The 22,516-nt window shown below is 42.4% G+C and overlaps 1 protein-coding gene across 1 annotated transcript; it reads left to right on the top strand.

The window, feature by feature from the left end:
* Nucleotides 1-237: 237 nt before the first annotated feature.
* LOC148777320 (uncharacterized) lies at nucleotides 238-11,827 on the top strand. Its single transcript, XM_088837776.1, has 4 exons — nucleotides 238-243; nucleotides 1,838-2,754; nucleotides 3,119-3,198; nucleotides 3,452-11,827. Exons 1-4 carry the CDS (start codon nucleotides 238-240, stop codon nucleotides 3,499-3,501), a joined length of 1,053 nt encoding a protein of 350 aa, XP_088693902.1. The 3' UTR covers nucleotides 3,502-11,827.
* Nucleotides 11,828-22,516: the final 10,689 nt, after the last annotated feature.

The raw sequence follows: 22,516 nt of genomic DNA, 5'->3' as shown, positions 1-22,516 counted from the left end.
AAAGAATGTCTTGAAAGACTTAGTCAGATGTCTTGGAATTTTCTTGTATCATATCAAAAAATAGAGGAAACTTTCTTAAATATTTGCCCTTGAAGCAAATTTCCAGCTATGTCACTACCAGAGATCACATAAAAGCATTAAAAAGTTTGCTACAGAGTGAAAAGAGCTAAACATTCCAGGGTAATATTGGCTTAAAATCATAGTATCTTGTTGAGGAGAGAGGCTTTCACTATCAGAATGACAGTAAGTAAGTCACTTTATCTCTATGTGTGGGTAGATTGATTTCTCAAGTTTATAAGCCTGTGACTAATATAGTTCCCTTGTCCACCCTCTCTTCCATATCCAAATCACTAATATAAAAAAGAATGCTTTCCTCTACAAGACACCCTCAATATTCACTAGTTCTAAATGGCTTTTCCCTAAAAGGCAGTGGACAGTAACAGATACCATGCCTGGTTGAATAAACATATCACTTCAAAATTCAGAAATACTATTTACTACAATGACTGTATCTGTACTGTTTAGAGTTCTTAAACAGGTTTTGTTTTGTTTTCCCCTCTTAAAGAGAATGCTTCCATTTCCACAGTTCAGATACTTTTCATTTTAACTCTAATGTTAAGGTCATCTTCAGCACTTTATGTTCTTTGTGTGGGTCTCTGTTCTGGTTTCTAATCTAGTTAACAGTTTTGTTTCCCGGAGAACTCTCATGATGGTTCCTGCTTGTAATTTCAGCCTTAATATTCTAAGCAGCTTTTAGATTTGCTGTTGTGTCACAACTCCTATTTCTAATTTCTTTTTAGAAACTAAACAACAGCAACAACAAAGCACTCTCTGGCATATTTGCTTGTAAGACAGGAGCCATAGGAATGCAGTTCCCCAGTATATACCTTCTTAGGCGAAAACAGGGCTCCAGTTCATTATTTAAAGATGTGGGTGTGGATTCAAGTCATTTCCTATCCTGCTATCATTTGCTGAAAGACCTTTTGCAATAGGTCTTATGTAAGAAGAAATGCAGGAGTTGCTTTGGTGAGATTTAAAGAAATAATTAAGTACAAGCTAGACCTGAATTGCAGCATCATTTGTATGGTTAAACAGGGGCTATAAATGTATCTGTTTTTTCAGTTTGACAGAAGGCTAATGATGAGTGAAAAAGGCCAGACATAGTTGGATTACAGGCTACTTCTTTGGCCTCACCTCTTACCGCTGGCCCTTCCTTTACTGTTCTTCAGCCACACTGACCTCTTTCCTGGTCCTTGAACTTGCCAAGCACATTCCCTTCTTAGGGTCTTTGCATTTGCTAGTGTTTCTGCATGAAACGGTCTTCACAGATAGCCACAGGACTGGCTCATTCTCCTTCTTCAGATATCCACTCAAATGCTACTCTGGGAGGTCTTTCCTGGCCGCTGTAACTAAAATAGCACACTGCCTCCCCACTTCCTGCTCCTTTACTTTTCCTAGTGGCAATTATACTCTGGCACGTTATAAATTTAAGGCTTTTTTTTTTTTGGTCGCTTGATCAGACTACAAGCTCCAGTAGGGGAAGGGGTATGTGGGTTGTGTTCACATAGCATCTTTGGGGCCCTATCAAGAATGGCAAACAGTAGGTGCTCAGTAAATATTTGTTGAACCAATGAATGAGGCTCTTCGGGATGGTGGAAATTGTTTCTCACTTGCCTGGCACTGCCGCCAGTCTGCAGGCATCTGGGCACCTCATCCCACCCTCATTTCTTTCCAGCAGAAGTGACTGATTGGAATCAGGCTCCCAACTGCACAGGCGCGAAATGGGGCGTTAGGAACGCGTTGCACCAAACCCTCGGCGCGACTTCCCTCGGCCTAGCGACCAGGGCTGTGGAACGACGGGTTTGTTGCACTCCGAACGTGGAAGGTAAAGCAGAAAAAGACAACCGTGAGCAGGACGGGAAAGTCTCTCTGCGGTGCCAGGTTGTGCGCAGGGGAGCCCCTACCCGGCCGGGCTGACTCACTCCCAGCCGCCTCCACAGCGGGCGGCGGCCACGCACACGCCCATCTGCGGAGGGCCCGGCCCAGCTCAAGCTCCCTGCCCGCTCACGCCCAGGGGCCACCGCGGGAATCTCCGCGCACGCCAGTTTGTTTCCCGAGAAGCCCAGGTTCTGCGCAGCCAGTCGTCGGCCGCCTCCGGCGCGCGTCGGTGAGAGCGCCGCCGGGGTGGAGCGGCGCACGCGCAGTCCCGGGTGCGCGCCAGGCGCCGGCCCCGCACCGAGGCGGTCTCTGCAGTGAACCAGACGCCAGACCCGAGGCCGACTGGGAGGCTGAGTCGGACGCGAATAGGACGTCCCAGCCAGCGTCGCCTGCGGCGCTGAGAAGACGGTGTGACTCCGGAGAGGGTGGAGACGACGACGGTGACGGGCTTCCCGGTTGCCCAAAGTGGGAGTGGTGTGGGTTGCAGGAAGGAGAGAGGAAGAGGAGCAGGAGCGGGCCGCAGCGGCCGACGCTAACGGCCTTCCTGAGCGCTGACAGGCTGGGCCCGCGTCCTGCTCGCTCCGCGGTGCGCGCCGCCGCCTCGGCCCCTCGGCCCCTCGGTCCGGACTTGGTGGCAGCGCGTCGGAGCGGAGGGCTTCTAATTGCAGCGCAGGGAAAGGCCAGATCTTCGCCGCCGAGGGATGTGAGTGAGAGCCGAACCCGCACGGGAGGGCCCCCGAGGTCTCAGCCTGGCGGACACTCGGACCTTTGCCTGCTCCGGGGGCTTCGCACACCGTGGCCAGCCGGAGGCACTGGGTAAGAGCAATCCCCTCAGACTTGGGGGCGCGTCCTCGTCGACACATCCGTGCGGCGGGTGAGTGAGTGTTGTTGCTGCCTGGGCTCCAGGTGGAGGGCAGCAGTTGTCTCTCCTCCTCTCCACCCCAATCCCCTCTTCCCCCCTGCTAGTGTCGGTAAACTCGGCAAGAAAATCCTCCTTTTTAGAAAGAAACCTCGGACGGAGTGTCTTGCTGTTGATATTTGCATCCTTATGTGCCTGATACTCCTCCTCCCCTTTACTTGTCCCTCTTAAAAATTTTTTAGACATCTGAACAGCCTAGAAGAGAGCATCTATTGAATTTCTGCGGTAGTAACTGCCGCTTTTTTTTCTTTCCCCTTTTAGGTTTCGGAAGCAGGCAAGGCAACAAGATGTGATCTGTTTCTCTTCTGCAGAAGAGGCCCGTCCATCCCCTTTCCCCGAAGGTGGGTAAGCGATCCTGACTGCAGTCCTTTTTCTCTGCAGTAAAGACGAGGGTGTCTTGAGGTGTGAGTCCGTGCGTAGGAAGGTTGGAAGCGTGTGTCGACAGGCGGGGCTCATTGTTGCTTACTTCTTTGAAAATGGCAGTGCTGAACTTTGAATGTTGCCCTGGGAAGGTAATTTGGGGCTTTATTGTTGTTCTTTAAGAAACAGTTGTTATCTGTTTCTCTGTTGATTGTACATTGTTTTTCTTTGCAGAGAAAACGTCATCCAATACCCTGTCTCCTCAAGCAGCCAGAGATTCTTAATCTTTGAGGGAGGAACATTTTCAAGTAATAAGAGATACTTATTGAGAGGACACGTTAGCTGCTCTTGCTGGGGTTTCTGCTACCGCATAGAATGCTTCCTGGACGGTTTTATCTTAAGTTTACTTTGTCGGTTGAATTTACCCATTTTGCTTTCCGGTGGTTATTAATCTGTCCGAAGGAACTCCTTTTCTCTGAATGAAAGGATAGAGGCAGCTGAGTATGTCATAGAGGGGAGGAGAAATGTGAAGGAAACTGCAAGTGGGAATAAGTGATGACGATTGGTTTTGGTTTCATAATAGGTTTGTTGGGCTACTGCAGGTATTCTGATATAACACCCAACGGATATTAAGATGAATAATCAACCTTTTTCCTCCCTTTCCCTTCCCCCTTTACCACTTTGGGTTTGAGAATCCCTTTCTCCTGTGTGCACATATCTTTTAATATGTAGCATATCTGCAAACTGAATGTGTCCAGCATTTGCCTTAACATGTATTTACCTCTACAGGAAAACTACAGTACTTGCTGACTAGATAAGCATACAATGCTTGTTTCTTTCTCTGAGTGTCCTACGTTTGGAGTATTTAGCATGTTTTAGGAACCCCTTAAAGAAGAGTTTGCTTCATTTGCTGGTTTTTCATAGTGATTTGAGACAGGTGTCTCAGGTATAGGAAGGGAACATGGTTTTTTTCTCTACTTCAACTGGCTGTTGCTGAAAGATGAGATGCTTTTTAGACCAAATAAGGAAGGACCTTGACTTTGGGGTCAGATCTGGGTTTGAATTCTGGTGTTCCGGCCTTTTCAAGCTGCTGCTGCTGCTAAGTCACTTCAGTCGTGTCCGACTCTGTGTGACCCCATAGATGGAAGCCCACCAGGCTCCCCCGTCCCTGGGATTCTCCAGGCGAGAACACTGGAGTGGGTTGCCATTTCCTTCTCCAATGTGTGAAAGTGAAAAGTGAAAGTGAAGTCGCTCAGTCGTGTCCGACCCTTAGCGACCCCACGGACTGCAGCCTACAAGGTTCCTCCATCCATGGGATTTTCTAGGCAAGAGAACTGGAGTGGCTTGCCATTGCCTTCTCCGGCCTTTTCATAGTGTTATTTAAAATCTCTCTGAGCCCTACTTTCTTATAAGATTGTTGTGGAGATTGAATAAAATTACGCGTGCAAAGTAGTACATTGCTTGGCTACTGTGAAAGTCATGGCTATTCTCCTGACTGGGTAGGCAAAGAAAGGATGTTAGAGAAGGGCAGGATGACTGCTCAAGGTGATCTGCCAGTGACCAGTGTTTCTTCTTCTTTGGTCTAAGGAGACAATGCCCTTTTATATCTTGAACTGGTTAAGGGGTCTTAGAGCCTTTTTATGGAAAGGTTTGACCCTTATCATCTCTCCTCACCCCCACACCCCCTGCATTTGTGCTGCCCCTACCTACTGTTGTGCTGCCCTCTTGTGGTTAACCACGCTAATAAGAATTTTCTTTTGCTCCGCTCCCATTTTTTCTTTCCCCCTTCTTTTTCTTTTTAGGCCCCTTTCCGTTGCTTCCAGTTTCTCAAACTGTGTGCTGGGGTGCCCCAGGGTGCCACTGAACTCAGGCTTGAACTGATAATTTGAGGTAGTTCACAGTTTCAACAGTATATTGACACATTCCTTTCTACAGTGTCATGTTTTCGCAAATCTGTATTTTTAAAGGTTGCTCTGATAAAAAGCAACTACTGTATGAAACAATACTGGAATGTGATGTTGTCAAGTTTGAGTCCAAGTTTGAGAATTTGTACAGAGCCCAACAAACAGTAAATTATAAGGACATTAACACTTAAGTGGTTTGAAACCACCCCCACGTAAGTATTTCTTTTGGTCTGGGGGTGCTATGAAAAAATTACTAAGTCTAAGGATTTCCTAAATGGAGAAAGTTTGGAAGCCCTTGCCTTAGTTTTTGGTTGACTTTCTGATTAAAAAAAAAATGGAAAAACTGCATTTTTAAATGTTGGTCACTAATTGATTCCCTTCCCCACCAAAGTTATTGGTACAATTATTGATACAAAGTTAGTACCAGCTGATCACGGCTTAGTGTGTTTACTCTCCTATTTAATATCTTTATAGCTACTATCTAGTTCCTTTATTTTACACTGATCCTATTGCTTGTCATTCTGATTACTTTCTGGTTTCTCCAGTACTGGTTTTCTATTAGTATTTTTGACCATCTCCTTAAACTTAACTTTGCCCCAAATGAAAATCATCTTTTTATACCCCTTTGTAATTTCCTTCTCTCTGTTGGCCCTACAGGTTTTAAATTAGACATAATCTTTAAACTGCCTCTTTCATTTATCGCACACACTAATCCATTCACCATATCCTATTCATATTTCTTTTGTCATCCATACCTCTGCTTCTCCCACTTTTACTACCTAAGTCCCAGGACTCATCATCTGCCTAGAATATTGGAAGTCATATCAACCCCTTTGAATCCAGCATCTCTTCCTTCTATAAATAGCACTCTGATACTCCTTTTTGTGGCACTCTCTTGCTCCCAAGTCCTCAGTGGCCTCCCACATGCCACCTATTAAGTTGAACTTCTTTTTCCTGGCTTTCAAAATATTCTGTCATCAGTCCCTGCCCTGTTTATTCAGTTTTGTCTAAGGACCTTCGGCAAGCATCTTCTGCTCTAGTATTGCAAGCCCTGTCTCATACTTCCTAATAAAAGCTAAGCTTATTCTGTTTTTTAACTTTCACACGTTTTCCATCCTTCTTCCAGTAAGTCCAGTTCTACACCCTACTGCACGAGTCACTAGGTGTGGAATAACTGAGCAGAGCCTCAGTCTCCTCATCTGGAAACTGAGAATTGTCCTTTTTCTGTAAGCCTGTATGAGAATTAAGAGAGTTGATACATGAAAAACCCTCGGAAATAGGGCCTGGCACATTAAGGACTCCTGGACATAAAGTAAACTCCTTTGACAATAAACTATTGTCATAATTATACAATGCCAATTTATTACACTACTGCTAAGTTAAAAGTTCCACCTCATTCGTGACACTGTTTCTCACTATTGATTTTTTCCTCTCTACAGTTCCATAGCTCTTTTAGTCTTAGCATATCATCACAGTTTAATTATATATCATACTTTGGTTGTTTGATAATTATTTTTCTGTTAGCCACATCTTTTCAAGTTGATTGTGTATGCGTTGAGAAACAGAATTTAAATTAAACCCACACACATACAAACCCACAATGCTGAGTACATGGGGAACATTCAAGAACTGCTGTGTATTAAAAAGGAATTTTAGGCCATTACCAGACAAATATTTATTCATATCTACAACATAAAGGTACTTTGCTATATATCCGAATATCCGAAAGAGATGCAGAAAAATGTAAAGCAGGTTCTTTTCCTTGAGGACTTGTAATAGGGGAGATAGGCAAATAATAAAAGTTATAAATCTCTGATACCGTATAAGGTTGAAGTGAGCAGGCAAAGATCCAGAGAAGAGGTAGAATCAAAACTGGGCAGAATTTGATTTTACATAAGAGGAAGGAACTTGTATAGAAAGTAAAGGCAAAATAAGCAGGACAGGATCAGAGAACAATACATAACAAGTTGATTGAAATGAAGGTTTGTGTGGGAGAGTAATGAGAAATCAGGTGAAAATGTTTGGGATTAGATGGATGGAGGTCTTTAAGTGCAGGGTTAGAAGAATGTACTTTGATTCATAGGTAATAGACAAGCTTTAAAGGTTTCACAATGAGAAAGAACTTGCTTAAAAAAAGTATTTTAAGAAAATCACAATGGCACCAGAGCTGGGTAGAGTATGAGTTGGAAAGAGAAGTCATAGACTTAGGAAAATCACCTAGGCCTGAGGTAATGATTTGAATTTAGTAAAAAATAAGACTGGAGAGATGTCTCACAAGACTTTGTTCTGGACTGGATAAGAAAGGAAGATGTAGTGGGAGGAAGGAGAGGAGTAATCGGAGATGACTGAAGTTTTGATCCGCAGTGACGAGAAATTGGAGTGTTGAAACTCTTAAGATATATGAGAACATGTGCATTAGGAAACCTAGAGAGGTTTAAAAATGTGGCCAAAGTTACTCATTTAGTTGGTGACAAAAAAAAGAACAAGGCTTTAATTAATGACTGTACTGACAGAAATAGGTATGAAATATTAGCTAGTTGAAGGAGTACAGACATCTGGGTTTGTAGTTTGGATTTGTTGAGTTTGAGGTGACAGTGCGATAAGCAAGTGCAAACAGATCACCAGACGGTGGGACAATGTGAATAGAACTTAGTAAAGAAATTTAAGGCTGAAATTGTTGTGCTTAGAGAGAAAAGCTGGGGATCTGAGATTGAGCCTTGGAAACTGCACGTAATTGGGGAGTGAGTGAAAGAAGAGGAATTGGCAAAGGCGACAGACTGAGCAGTTAAAATGAGAGACTAGTGAGTGGGAAGGTTAAGAAGGTGGGAGTGGTTATCAAGTTGATCATGGTTGATCACTGTCAAAAAGTGAGAAGAATCAGAATTGAAAAAGGTCTTATAAACGTTTACTGGTGTTTTTCCTAATATAAAACCTAGAAAAGCAGAATAAAGAAGAAAATTGCTTATGGTTTTCCTATGCATAAGTAACCACTGCTAATATTTTGTTCTCTCTAGTATAATGACCTTTGAATTTGAATTTTGGTTGATTGATGGAGACTTTTTTTCAAAGCTCTCCATCCCTGGGACTAATGATGAGAATTTTAGACATAATAAATACCAGAAGGTATTTTTTGAAAGAGTGTTTGTCATTTATCTGTGTCCTCTCATATCATACTACATAGGCACCCACATTTCTTACGGGCGTTAGTCCTGCATCTGTATTATTTGAATGAGTGGACATTAAGTGGTTAGCATTAAGATATTTAGTGGTCTGTCCGGGGGAGCCTGGTGGGCTGCCATCTATGGGGTCGCACAGAGTCGGACACGACTGAAGTGACTTAGCAGCAGCAGCAGCAGGGTAGACAAATGACTGTTGGTGCAGTTGTAAGATCTGAATAAAATGATAAGGGTATTAATTGCTAAAAGGAAAGAGAAATTCTTATAGATAACTTAGAATACTGAAGGTAGCATATTTTAGGAGTATTCAGATTAGGAGAATTGGAAAGGGTAAAAGGAAGTGTTATCTGTTTTTTGAAACCTGTATGATACAGCTACTCTGGAGGTGACTGAGGTAGAGATAGTCCATGGGCTATTTGTTTTGCTTGAATGCATGTTTTTATCTTCCCAAGAACATTCTTCTGCCTTCTTTGTTGATATCAGTCCTCAAGAATAGGGCATTCATTATTGATTACTAAGTTACTTTAGTTTAATAAATTCTGATTATGAAATATAATTCCACTAGGTAAGATTTTTATAATATAAAAGGTAGTGTAATGTGAGAAAGTATATTGTTTTGGAAATCGGGATCAAAGACTGAGTGCTGTTAATAAGGTGTGTGACTTTGAGCAAATCACATAATCAGTGAGTCTTGTTTTTTCCTCATTTAGAAAATGAAGGAGTTTTAAAAAATTTTAAGTTTAAGAGATAAATGGCTTAAATGATGGACAGGGAGGCCTGGCGTGCTGTGATTCATGGGGTCGCAGAGAGTCGGACACGACTGAGCGACTGAACTGAACTGAACAGATAAACAGCAGCCCTTTGCCTCTACCCGCTTCTCCCCGCATCTCTTATTCATGTTCGTCAGGAAACCACTTACAAATCTTACAAGAGCGTCCTCTGGTGCTTACCTCTGTTTTCTGAATAACACAACTACCATCAATAGACCCTCTCCTCCAATTCTGTATCTGTGTCTATACTCTGCCCTTTCCCCACTTTACAATGTGTGTGCTGTTCAGTGTCCCATGTAAGGCTTCTTCATCTGTTTGGGTAGAGGAATCCATCACCTTTTACCTTCAAGGACTTTACTATTGTATTTCTTTCTCTTTTTCTTGCATTCTCCATTTTTTAATCTACTGGATCATTTCCATTAGTATGTATTTTTGTTGCTATTGCTTTATGACAAACCCATCCAAAAACTTGGTGAAATAAAATAGCTGCTTTATTAGACTCAGATGTTTTGAGGCAGTACTTAAGATCAGGCACATCAGGGATGGCTTGTTTCTACTCTTCAGTGTCTAGGACATCAGTTGGGAAGAACTGCTGGCGGGGGAAATGTGAAAGCAGAGGACTAGAATCATCTGGAGGTATCTTCACTCACATGACTGGAAGTTGACACTGGCTGTTTGACTTGAGATCTCAGCTCAGGCTCTTCACTGGAGCACGTATCAATACATGTGGCTTGGACTTCCTTAAAACATCGGGGACTCAGAATACTTGGCTCTCTTACATGATGAGTCAGGGTTTAAAAGTGAGTGTTTCAGTGAACATGGAGAAGGAAGGATGAGGAATAGGTGCTATTAATCATGTTCCTGAACTAGGTTCATTTGCCTGATGTGCGGCAAGACACATGCTGAGATGGTGAGTTTGCCGCAGAGAAAATGTTTACTCACAGAGCACAGCTAAGTGAGGAAACTGGAGAACAAATCTCAAATTTGTCTCCCTAAAGGTGAAGATACTTTTGAGATACTTAAGGGATAAAGGAGCAGGGTGGTCTGAGGCATGAGGAAGGGTGATTGGATGCAGGAAAAAGGTATAGTGATTGAAGTTCTCCACGGAACTGAACTACATGCTTCTTCATGGGGTGCATGTTCAGAAGTTGGTGGTATTAGCATGACCTGAGGGTGGAGTTTTTGGCCTTCTGACGTAAAAAGGTGATCCATTGGATACTCAGGTAAGCCTCGTTGAATAAGATTGGTGGTCTCAGCTGGTTTGAGTTGGTCAAGATCTAGCTCTGAGTTCCTGAAAAACAACTTAAGCAACCATTATAGTGATTCATACATCAAAGGTGTTATCTATGAGAAAGCTATTGGGAGTTTAGATGTATTGCTTGACTGTTAGCTCTATGGAGTCTTAAAAAAATTTACTCAGTTATTTCTGACTGTGCTGGGTCTTTGTTGCTTTGTGCAGGCTTCTCTAGTTTCATTGAGTGGGGGCTACTCTCCAGTTGCAGTGTATGGGGTTCTCATTGCAGTGGCTTCTCTTGTTGCAGAGCGTGTGCTCTACTGCACATAGGCTTCAGAAATTGTGGAATGTGGGCTCAGTAGTTGCGGCTTATGGACTCTAGAGCATGGGCTCGGTAGCTGTGATGCACAGGCTTAGCTGCCCCACCGCATGTGGAATTTTCCCGAACGAGGGATCGAACCAGTGTCCCTTACACAGAAAGGTGGATTCTTAACCACTGGACCACCAGGGAAGTCCTTGAGTTTATTTTTGTGTACTGTATTATGATGTGTTCGAATTTCATCATTTTACATGTAGCTGTCCAGTTTTCCCAGACCACTTATTGAAGAAACTGTCTTTTCTCCATTGTGTATTCTTGCCTCCGTTGTCATAGATTAGGTGACAGTAAGTGTGTGTCACCTGGTAGATATTTTGTCAGTGTCCATTTTATGCTGTGCACTGCATATATTCCTGGAGAAGGAAATGGCAACCCACTCCAAGAAGTATTCTTGCCTGGAAAATCTCATGGACAGAGGAGCCTGGCAGGCTACAGTCACGGGCTCAGAAAGAGTTGGACACGACTGAGCAACTGAACCACTGCATATATTATTAAGGATAAGTCAGTGGACATCATCTTTAATATCATGGTATTCTCTTGACTAAGTATACTAAGGATTCAGATGTTAAGAGAAGTATAATGTGGCAGTGAAATAAAGGCATATACTCATTGCAGAGATTGTTTCTTAGGAACAGTTCCAGTAACTTTAAAGTAATTTTTAGATTTTTGTTATGCCTTTTAAGAGTTTCCTTTAAAAAAAAAATTTTTTTTTCAAGCGTGCTTCATTGTGGTCAGTTTTTATAAACGTTCCATATGTGCTCCAAAAATATATTTTAGGTGGAAAGTTGTAATATATTTGTCATTTTTCTAATGGATTGTTTTTCTCTTATCAGTTTATGGAGCTCTTTGTGTATTAGAGATATTCTTTGATAAATGAATTGTAAATATTTCCCTCAGTCTGTTTGCCTTTAGATTTTGTTTATGGTCCCCTTTCTCTGGAGAAATTGAGAATTTAATATAATGGATCTTTTTCTTTATTGTGGAGGTGGAAAACTTAAATACTAAAGTGTCATTAATGAATATAAAGGGGCTTGTTATGGAATATAGTAGGGAGAAGTGGAGATTATGGGGAACTGGGGAGTGCCTGTCCTGCCTAAGGTATTGAAATTGAAGTGAGAATAAGGAAACTATTTTATTAGTCAAGGAAAATAGGGACTCAGACACTCAATTTGTGTGACTTTTGTTAAATGGATTTTGAGTTTTCCATTTTGTATAAGAAAGTTTTTCCATTCCAGGTAAAAGTTCTCTCAAAGATTCTTCCAGTATTTTTATTGTTTTGCTTTTTACATTAAAATTTTAATTCATATATAGTTTATTATTTATTTATTTTTGGTTGCACTGGATTTCCATTCCTATGTGTGGACTTTCTCTAGTTCCAGTGAACGGGGAAATCCCATGGACAGAGAAGCCTGGCAGGTTATTGTCGCAGGGTCACAGAGTTGGACACAACTTAGTGACTAAACAACAACCATATAGTTATAGCATATTTTCTCTAGTTGTACCGTCAGTTATGCCAGTGCTTTTTATAAAAACTAAATATCCTTTTCTATTGCATAGCAATGTCGTCAGATTACACTATATACTTAGATTTATTTCTGGATGCTCTTTTGGTTCACTGATCTGTCTAGTGTATACCAGTACTATTTTGGCTAGAGTTGTTTTATATATTCTTTTCCATTATGGTTTGTCACTCTGTATTCAGTGTAATTCCCCGTGCTATACATTAGGACCTTGTTTTTTATCCATTCTAAGTGTAATATTTTACATCTGCCATCCCCAAAGTCTTAGTCCATCACTCTCTCCTCACTCCTCCCTGTTGGCAACTGCACGTTTGTTCTCTGTATCCATTAGTCTGTTTTGTAGTTAGTTCACTTGAGCCATATATTAGATTCAACGTGTGATACCGTATGCTATTGATACTTGTCTTTCTCTTTCTGCCTTACTTCACTTAGCACGATAATCTCTGATTTTATCCATGTTACTGCAAATGGCATTATTTAGTTCTTTTTTATGGCTGAGTAGTATTCCACTGTATATATGTACCATGTCTTCTTTATCCATTCATCTTTTGATGGACATTTGGGTTGTTTCCATGTTTTGGCTGTTGTGAACAGTGCTGCTATGAATATAGGGTTGCATGTACTTTTTGAAAATAAATATGGAACATTTGGTCATTTTTTAATTATTTAGTTATTTTTTGACTGTTCTGGGTCTTTGTTGCTATGTGCAGGCTTTCTCTAGTTGCAGCGAGCGGTAACTACTCTCTAATTGTGGAGCGCAAGCTTCTCATTGCAGTGGTTTCTCTTGTTGTGGAGCATGGACTGTGAAGTGCTCAAGCTTCAGGAGTTGTGGCTTGTGGGCCCTAGTGAGAGGGCTTGGTAATTGTGGCACATCGGCTTCGTTGCTCCACAGCATTTGGGATCCTCCTGGATTAGGAATTGAAGCAGGGTCCCCTGCTTTGCTATGAAGACTTGTGACCACTGGACCACCACAGAGGCCTCTGCATTTATTTTATTGAATTATAGTTTTGTCCAGGTATAATGCCAGGAGTGGAATTGCTGGGTTATATGATAATACTGATCTTAGTTTTCTGAGAAACTGTCATACTGTTTTTCATAGTGGCTGTGCCAGCTTACTTTCCCACCAACAGTGTAGGAGGATTCCCTTTTCTCCAGCTCTCCTCTCCAGCATTTGTTATTGGTAGACTTTTTAATAATGGCCATTCTGACTGGTGTGAGTTGGTACCTCATTGTAGTTTTGATTTGCATTTCTATAATAATTAGTGATGTTGAGTATCGGGGACCAGCCTCGATATGGCCCAGGGTCAGCATCAGCGAGAGAGAGAGAAAAAGAGAGAGAGAGAGACAGGGGCTGATGATTCCTTGGTTTACGCAGGAAACCAATAAAACCCCAGCACAGGGTTTGCTCTGTTTACGTAGGCCGCAGGCGCCCTCTCGAATCACTGGAGGTACCCCACCAGGGCACCCCCTCGAGTGGGTCTTAGAAGCCCAGGCAGATAAGTAAACTCAGAGGGCCCAGAGCTCCAAGGATCTCAACCAGAAAAAGGAGAATAGAGAAAAGGATGGAAAAAGAGAAAGAACGACACGGGGAGACCAAGCTTCAGTGAGCAAGGCCCAAAACTTTATTTTCCAGTGCTGCTTTTGTACCCTAAGCTGTGCACATAAAAAATAGAGAAAGAGAGGTATAGAGTCACGCCAAAATCACGCAGGGTCAGCAGTCTTGACCCTTATCAGGATCAGGGCTCATTTTTGTATGTCTCGTGATATACAAAAGTTTTAGGTGGTTTACATCATCTTCTGGCCAGGTGGCCTGCTAAGAGTTTATGGCCCTCTCTCCTAACAAAGGTTGCTGCTGCTGCTGCTGAGTCACTTCAGTCGTGTCCGACTCTGTGTGACCCCTTAGATGGAAGCCCACCAGGCTCCCCCGTCCCTGGGATTCTCCAGGCAAGAACACTGGAGTGGGTTGCCATTTCCTTCTCCAATGCAGGAAAGTGAAAAGTGAAAGTGAAGTCACTCAGTCGTGTCCGACCCTTAGCGATCCCACAGACTGCAGCCTACCAGGCTCCTCCATCCATGGGATTTTCTAGGCAAGAGTACTGGAGTGGCTTGCCATTGCCTTCTCCGAACAAAGGTTAGGTAGCTAGAAAAAGTCTTATATTCTTTTAAGATGATTTTCCTAAAGTCAGGTGCTAGACCCATGACAAAGTTACATTGCTATAAGGCACAGGTGTAGTGAGCTACAAGAAAGGAATTTATTAACTTAAGATCTGATGTGGTTAAATCAAAGGCTACTACTTATATTCTCTATATGTGATTAATATATTTCCAAGGATACAATAGATAGAGGAAACTTTGCAGCAAGCATTGATTCAACAATGAAATCTTTTTTAGTACTATTCTAATGATTTTAACTCCTTCAACAGATTCCTGTATTTTAGAATATTAGGCTTTCTGTCCTTGCATGGCTGGGAGGCTATAAACAGTCACACTCATAGTTGTAAGAGCCCGGACAAACTTGTCATGCAAGTTAGAAAGCTATCAGAGGGGCTTGGATTGGAACACTCCTATTAAGCCAAGGAGAACTTTTTAACTGCAGCTCTGAATTAATGTTTTCAGAGAAAGGTGGTTGGGGGGAAGCCCCCGTAAGTATGAGAGGACTTGATAAGAGGCGTAAGATAGTAAGGCAGACTCCGGTTTTCTTTGGGGTAGATGCTTAGGTAAGTCCAGGGAGTTCCTCGAGTCCTGATTAACCTTTGCCCGTCAGGCCTCTTCCCCAATTGACGTTTGCCACGGGTAGGATTTCCCTCGCTGGCTCCCAGCAGTTGAGCATCTTTTCATGTGCCTATTGGCCATCTGTGGGACATACACTTTTTTTTTAATTTATTTTTTATTGGAGGCTAATTATTTTACAATATTATATTGGTTGGTTTTGCCATACAATGACATGAATCCGTCCCGGGTGTACATGAGTTCCCTTTCCTGAACCCCCCTCCCACCTCCCTACTCCCCTTATATTCCCTCTGGGTCATCCCCGCACACCTGCCCTGAGCATCCTGTATCATGCATCGACCCTGAACTGGTGATTCATTTCACATATGATAATATACATGTTTCAACGCCATTCTCCCAAATCATCCCACCCTCACCCTCTCCCACAGAGTCCCAAAGACTGTTCTGTACATCTGTGTCTCTTTTGCTAAATCGTATACAGGGTTATCATTTCCATCTTCCTAAATTCCATATATATGCGTTAGTATACTGTATTGGTGTCTGGCTTACTTCACTCTGTATAATAGGCTCCAGTTTCATCCACCTCATTAGAACTGATTCAAATGCATTCTTTTTCATGGCTGAGTATTACTCCATTGTGTATATGTACCAAAGCTTTCTTATCCATTAGTCTGCAGATGGACATCTAGGTTGCTTCCATGTCCTGGCTATTATAAACAGTGCTGCGATGAACATTGGAGTACATGTGTCTCTTTCAATTCTGGTTTCCTCGGTGTGTATGCCCAGGAGTGCGATTGCTGGATCAACATACACATTTTTATATGATGGGATTCTTGTTACTGTTAAAATACTCATAAGATACTGTTACTGTTAAGATACTGTTCCTCTTCATTAATCCAGAGAAAGGGTTGTTTTATACTGTTACAACATTTATAAGTGTATTTCAAATCAGTTCAGTTCAGTCTCTCAGTCGTGTCCGACTCTCCGCGACCCCATGAATCACAGCACTCCAGGCCTCCCTGTCCATCACCAAGTCCCGGAGTTCACTCAAACTCATGTCCACAGAGTCGGTGATGCCATCCAGCCATCTCATTCTCGGTCATCCCCTACTCCTCCCACCCCCAACCTTTCCCAGCATCAGAGTCTTTTCCAGTGAGTCAACTCGTCGCATGAGGTGGCCAAAGTATTGCAGTTTCAGCTTTGGCATCAGTCCTTCCAATGAACACCCAGTATCTAGCTCCCTTAGAATGGACTGGTTGGATCTCCTTGCGGTACAAGGGACTCTCAAGAGTCTTCTCCAACACCACAGTTCAAAAGCATCAATTCTTTGGCGATCAGCTTTCTTCACAGTCCAACTCTCACATCCATTCCTGACTACGGGAAAAACCATAGCCTTGACTAGATGGACCTTTGTTGGCAAAGTAATGTCTCTACTTTTTAATATATTATCAAGGTTGGTCATAACTTTCCTTCCAAGGAGTAAGCGTCTTTTAATTTCATGGCTGCAATCAGCATCTGCAGTGATTTTGGAGCCCAAAAAACTAAAGTCTGACACTGTTTCCACTGTTTTTCCATCTATTTCCCATGAAGTGATGGGACCAGATGCCATGATCTTTGTTTTCTGAATGTTGAGCTTCAAGCCAACCTTTTCACTCTCCTCTTTGACTTTCATCAAGAGGCTTTTGAGTTCCTCTTCACTTTCTGCCATAAGGGTAGTGTCATCAGCATATCTGAGATTATTGATATTTCTCCCAGCACTCTTGATTCCAGCTTGTGCTTCTTCCAGCCCAGCATTCCTCATGATGTACTCTGCATATAAGTTAAATAAGCAAGGTGACGATATACAGCCTTGACACACTCCTTTTCCTATTTGGAACCAGTCTGTTGTTCCATGTACAGTTCTGACTATTGCTTCCTGACCTGCATACAGGTTTCTCAAGAGGCAGGTCCGGTGGTCTGGTATTCCCATCTCTTTCAGAATATTCCATGGTTTATTGTGATCCACACAGTCGAAGGCTTTGGCATAGTCAGTGAAGCAGAAATAGATACTCTTCTGGAACTCTCTTGCTTTCTCCATGATCCAGCGGATGTTGGCAATTTGATCTCTGGTGCCTCTGCCTTTTCTAAAATCTGCTTGAACATCTGGGAGTTCACGGTTCACATATTGCTGAAGCCTGGCTTGGAGAATTTTGAGCATGACTTTACTAGCGTGTGAGATGAGTGCAATTGTGCGGTAGTTTGAGCATTCTTTGGCATTGCCTTTCTTTGGGATTGGAATGAAGACTGACCTTTTCCAGTCCTGTGGCCACTGCTGAGTTTTCCAAATTTGCTGGCATATTGAGTGCAGCACTTTCACAGCATCATCTTTCAGGTTTTGCAATAGCTCAACTGGAATTCCATCACCTCCACTAACTTTGTTCGTAGTGATGCTTTCTAAGGCCCACTTGGCTTCACATTCCAAGATGTCTGGCTCTAGGTGAGTGATCACGTTATCATGACTATCTTGGTTGTGAAGATCTTTTTTGTACATAGAGTCTATAAATGCACAAGTAAAGAAATATTAGTAAATAGCCAGTTACTTTTTGTGTACCATCTTGGTTTAATGTATCAACTTCATGGGCTTCCCTGGTGACTCAGTGGTAGAGAACCCACCTGCCAATGCAGGAGACATGGGTTTGATCCCTGGTCCTGGAAGATCTCCTGTAGAAGAGAATGGCAATCCACTTAAGTATTCTTGCCTGGGAAATCCCATGGACAGAGAAGCCTGGCAGGCTACCATCCATGAGTTCCCTAAAGAATCAGACATTACTTAGCCGCTGAATGACAACATCAGTTTCACAGAGGATCTTTTTCTCTAGCAAACACTTGCAAGTTTTCGATAATGTAAGTATATAGCAGTTCCCCTCCCTCAACCAAATTACTTTGGTTTTAAAGCATTAAAACCCCTTCTGTTTACAAAATTTAGCCTGAGGCTTTAGAGTAAATGTGCCACTACATGTGGAGAATCTTACTCTTGATCTTAAGGAAAGTTTTTGATTAAAAGGAGGAAATGTGAAATAAAAAAGAAACCTCAGCTAAAATTGGGACAGGCCTGTATGGGAAACTCTCAGGCCCTGCCATGCATCTACCCAGGTAAACTGAAAATTGTATGCTTCCGTTATTGACACAAAGGGAGTTTCCCAGGTGGTGCAGTTGGTAAAGAATCCACCTTCTAAGTGAAGGAGATGCAAGAGACACGGGCTCGATCCCTAGGTTGGGAAGATCCTCTGGAGAATCAAATGACAACCCACTCCAGTATTCTTGCCTGGAAAATTCCATGGACGGAGAAACTTGGCAGCTATAGTCCATGAGGTCGCAAAGAGCTGGACACGACTAAGCACGCACACATGCTGTTATTTATACCATTATAACTCCAAAGACACAACCTATTTTAATGTAACTGATGACCTTAAACTAGTTTTCACTTACCAAAATTTAATCCTGTTGAATAGATCACGTGAACTTGAAAACCATTTTGGGTTATGTTCTATGATATTTCTTTATTAATGTAAGTGGTTGTTTGTTTTTAAGCAAATTAAATAGAACTCTCTTACAAACAAATTTTAGCAATACCATCTGAAGGTAGAAAACAGAACCCACGTGTCCACAACACTTATATACACACATGAACACTCAGATAGATGCAAACAGGAACTGATTTAAAATTTTAGCCATATGCTAATACAAACCCAGAATAATAATAGATTAAAAATGTATTTGTGTCCTGTAAGGGTCTTTTTAGAGCTGTTTTTGGAGTCAGTTTATTTTTTAGAAGCTTCTGCATGCCAATCAAAAAGTGCTTTTTATTGTCTCACAAGAGGTTTGGAATCCTCTCTTCAGGTGGACTTATTTAAAACAAATGTTTCCCCTTTGAACGGGAAGGGTCACTTACCTAACAAAAGGAAACAGAAAGCAGGTTTTCTCCTAGGAGTTTGGAGTGTGTGTCTGTTACCAAAAATCTAGGGCGGTTGTTATTTAACAGTCTTCTTCTAAATATTTATCTGCTCAAGTTAACTTCGAAACAGTAATTAGGATTATAGCATTTGAATCTTCAGAGGGTCCAATTTTAAAGGGGTAGGTTTTTGCAGAGAAAGAAAGAGGCATGGAGGTGGGGCCTGACACAGAATGGCACAGAATGGTAGTTTGAGACAAATGGGTGATCAGGGAAGATACACACGATGGCTCCTGAGACAAAAGAAGTGGGGGGAGGGTGAGGCGCAGGAAGCTTCAGAAGCCATTTTGTTCTTTTCTGATTTTTTTGTTGTTTTGTTGTTTCATCCAATTTAGAAATGTTATCTTACAAAGTGGAAATTTTAGAGTTTTGTGTACATTTGAATTTGTTTTGTTTAATTATAGAACTGTAGTCCTCTACTTTAATCTTAAGCAAAACAAGTTTGGGGAGATTGAAGATTCCCCATACAGCCCATTGTAATTCTGATTACTTGTAGTTTGTTCAGGTCACTTAGTTAAAAGTGCACATGCTGGGGTCCATGGTTTTTAAACATGAAACTGTCCAGAGTCCTGAAAGGCGGGCTCTTCTTAGACCATTTAGACAACCAGAATCTGCCCCCCTCCAAAACCCCTCACTACTCTACACTATAGAAAGCAACTGAGTACTCCCCAAAGTCAGAGCCTCAAACCTGAAAGGACCAATCCTTTCCGGATACTGAGTAAAGTCAGAAAGCTCAAAATGCAAAAAGAGCAGAGCTTGGAACCTGAGAGGACACTTACCAAACTTCAGTGCATGAAACAGGACTCTCAAAGCCGATGCCCTGGGACAACCCAGAGGGATCAGATGGGGAGGGAGGTGGGATGGCGGGTTTGGGACAGGGAGACACATATACACCAGTGGCTGATTCATGTTAAGGTATGACAAAAACCACCACAGTGTTGTAAAGTAGTCAGTCTCCAATTAAAATTAGTTAAAAAACTGGCAATAGCTCATGGAAGTGATGAGCACAAGGGGCTTGGTATTGATACCTTGCTTGATTCCAGGATTCATTGTCTCAGGGTTCAACTGCTTTGGGTCCCACTTCTGACACCAAAAATGTCAGCTTTAATAATACATTTGCCATTTATTTTACCAGCAAAGTTGGTTTATTTGGAAAGAGCCAAAGAGATTGCTGTTTTGGAGATGGAAACTATGGTGAACCATGGGCAAATTTAGAAAACGAAGAGGGAGAACTTTTTATAAGGAAAAAGGGGAAACTTGGAGGGACTTTTTGGTTAAGAGTCCCTCCAAGTTTCCCCATTGGCAGAAGCTGGGAATTCAGAGTATGGTGGATTCTCATTGGTGGGCATCTGTAGTCTGATTGGCTGAGCTGTCATGGAGCAGAGAGAAGTTTTCTTCTTTCCGCTGATTAGTAAACTAGAGGCACCTTTCTGTCAGAAATGTAGGCATGTCTTTTCCTGCTTGGAGCAATGGATGATGCATAGTAACGACTGAGAGCTCCCTCTACAGGCTGTCCCTAATTTAGCTGAGATTTCTTTAGTTAATTCCACACTTTATGTAATAGTCTTTGCCCCTTCATGGATCACAGCCTTGTCCTGGCAAAGGGGTTTGCTTACCTCAGTGAAGCTATGAGCCATGCCATGCAGGGCCACCCAAGGTGGGCAGGTCATAGTGAAGAGTTCTGACAAAACATGTCCCTCCTCCAGTAGCAAACCACTCCAGTATTCTTGCCGTGAGAACCTTGTGAACAGTGTGAAAAAGCAAAAGAAGATACGACACCGGAAGATGAGCCTCCCAGGTCGGAAGGTGTCCAATATGCTACTGAAGAAGAGTGGAGGGCAGTTACTGATAGCTACAAAAAAATGAAGTGACCAGGCCAAAGTGGAAATGACACTCAGTTGTGGATGTGTCTGGTGGTGAGAGTAAAGTGCGATGCTATAAAGAACAATATTGCGTAGGACCTGGAATGTTAGGTCCATGAATCAAGGTAAATTAGACGTGATTAAGCAGGAGATGGCAAGAGTGAACATCAACCTCTTAGGAATCAGTGAACTAAAATGGATGGGAATGGGCAAATTTAATTCAGCTAGCCATTATATCTACTACTGTGGGCAAGAATTCCTTAGAAGAAATGGAGTATCCCTTATAGTGAACAAAGGAGTCCGAAATGCAGTATTTGGATGCAGTCTCAAAAATGACAGAATGATCTTGGTTCATTTCAAAGGCAAACCATTCAGCATCACAGTAATCCAAGTCTGTGTTCTAACCATCGGTGCCAAAAAAGCTGAAGTTGAACAGTTCTCTGAAGACCTATAACACATAGAACTAACACCAAAAAAGATGTCCTTTTCATCATAGGGTTCTGGAATGCAAAAGTCAAGAGATACCTGGAGTAACAGACAAGTTTGGCCTAGGAGTACACAATGAAGCAGGGCAAAATAGAGTTTTGCCAAGAGAATGCACTGGTCATAGCAAACGCCCTCTTCCAACAACACAAGAGAAGACTACACATGGACTTTACCAAATGGTCAATACTGAAGTCCGATTGATTATATTCTTTCTAACTGAAGATGAAGAACCACTATACGTTCAGCAAAAACAAGACCTGGAGCTGACTGTGGGTCAGATCATGAGCTCCTTACTGTAAAATTCAGGCTTAAATTGAAGAAAGTAGGGAAAAGCACTAGGCCATTCAGGTATGACCTAAGTCAAATCCCTTATAATTATACAGTAGAGGTGATGAGCAGACTCAAGGGATTAGACCTGGTAGACAGAGTACCTTATAGACAAGGTTTGTAACATTGTACAGGAGGCAGTGACCAAAACCATCACAAGGAAAAAGAAATGCAAGAAGGCAAAGTGGTTATCTGAGGAGGCCTTACAGATAACCTGAGGAAAGAAGAGAAATGAAAGGCACAGGTGAAAGGGAAAGATACACCCAACTGAATGTAGAGTTCCAGAGAATATCAGGGAGAGATAGGAAAGCCTTCTTAAGTGAACAATGCAAAAAAGTAGAGGATAACAATAGGATGGGACAGACTAGAGATCTCTTTAAGAAAATTGGAGCTATCATAGGACTGTTTCATGCAAGGTTGGTCATGATAAAGGACAGAAATGGTAAGGACCTAAGGAAGCAGAAGAGATTAAGAAGACATGGTAAGAATACATAGCAGAACTATACAAAAAGATCATTATGGCCTGGATAACCACGATTGTGTGGCCACTCACCTAGAGCCAGACATCCTGGAGTATGAGGTCAGGTGGGCCTTAGGTAGCATTCAGTTCAGTTCAGTCACTCAGTCGTGTCCGATTCTCTGTGACTCCATGAATCACAGCACGCCAGGCCTCCCTGTCCATCACCAACTCCCGGAGTTCACTCAAACTCATGTCCACAGAGTCGGTGATGCCATCCAGCCATCTCATTCTCTGTCGTCCCCGTCTCCTCCCACCCCCAATCCCTCCTAGCATCAGACTCTTTTTCCAGTGAGTCAACTTGTCGCATGAGGTGGCCAAAGTATTGGAGTTTCAGCTTTAGCATCAGTCCTTCCAGTGAACACCCAGGATCGATCTCCTTTAGAATGGACTGGTTGGATCTCCT

The sequence above is a fragment of the Moschus berezovskii genome, chromosome 7, assembly GCF_049115385.1.
Source record: "Moschus berezovskii isolate FMDL1 chromosome 7, NW_MosBer_1.0, whole genome shotgun sequence".
Lineage (NCBI taxonomy): Eukaryota > Metazoa > Chordata > Mammalia > Artiodactyla > Moschidae > Moschus > Moschus berezovskii.
This window is presented reverse-complemented; position numbering and strand designations above follow the sequence as displayed.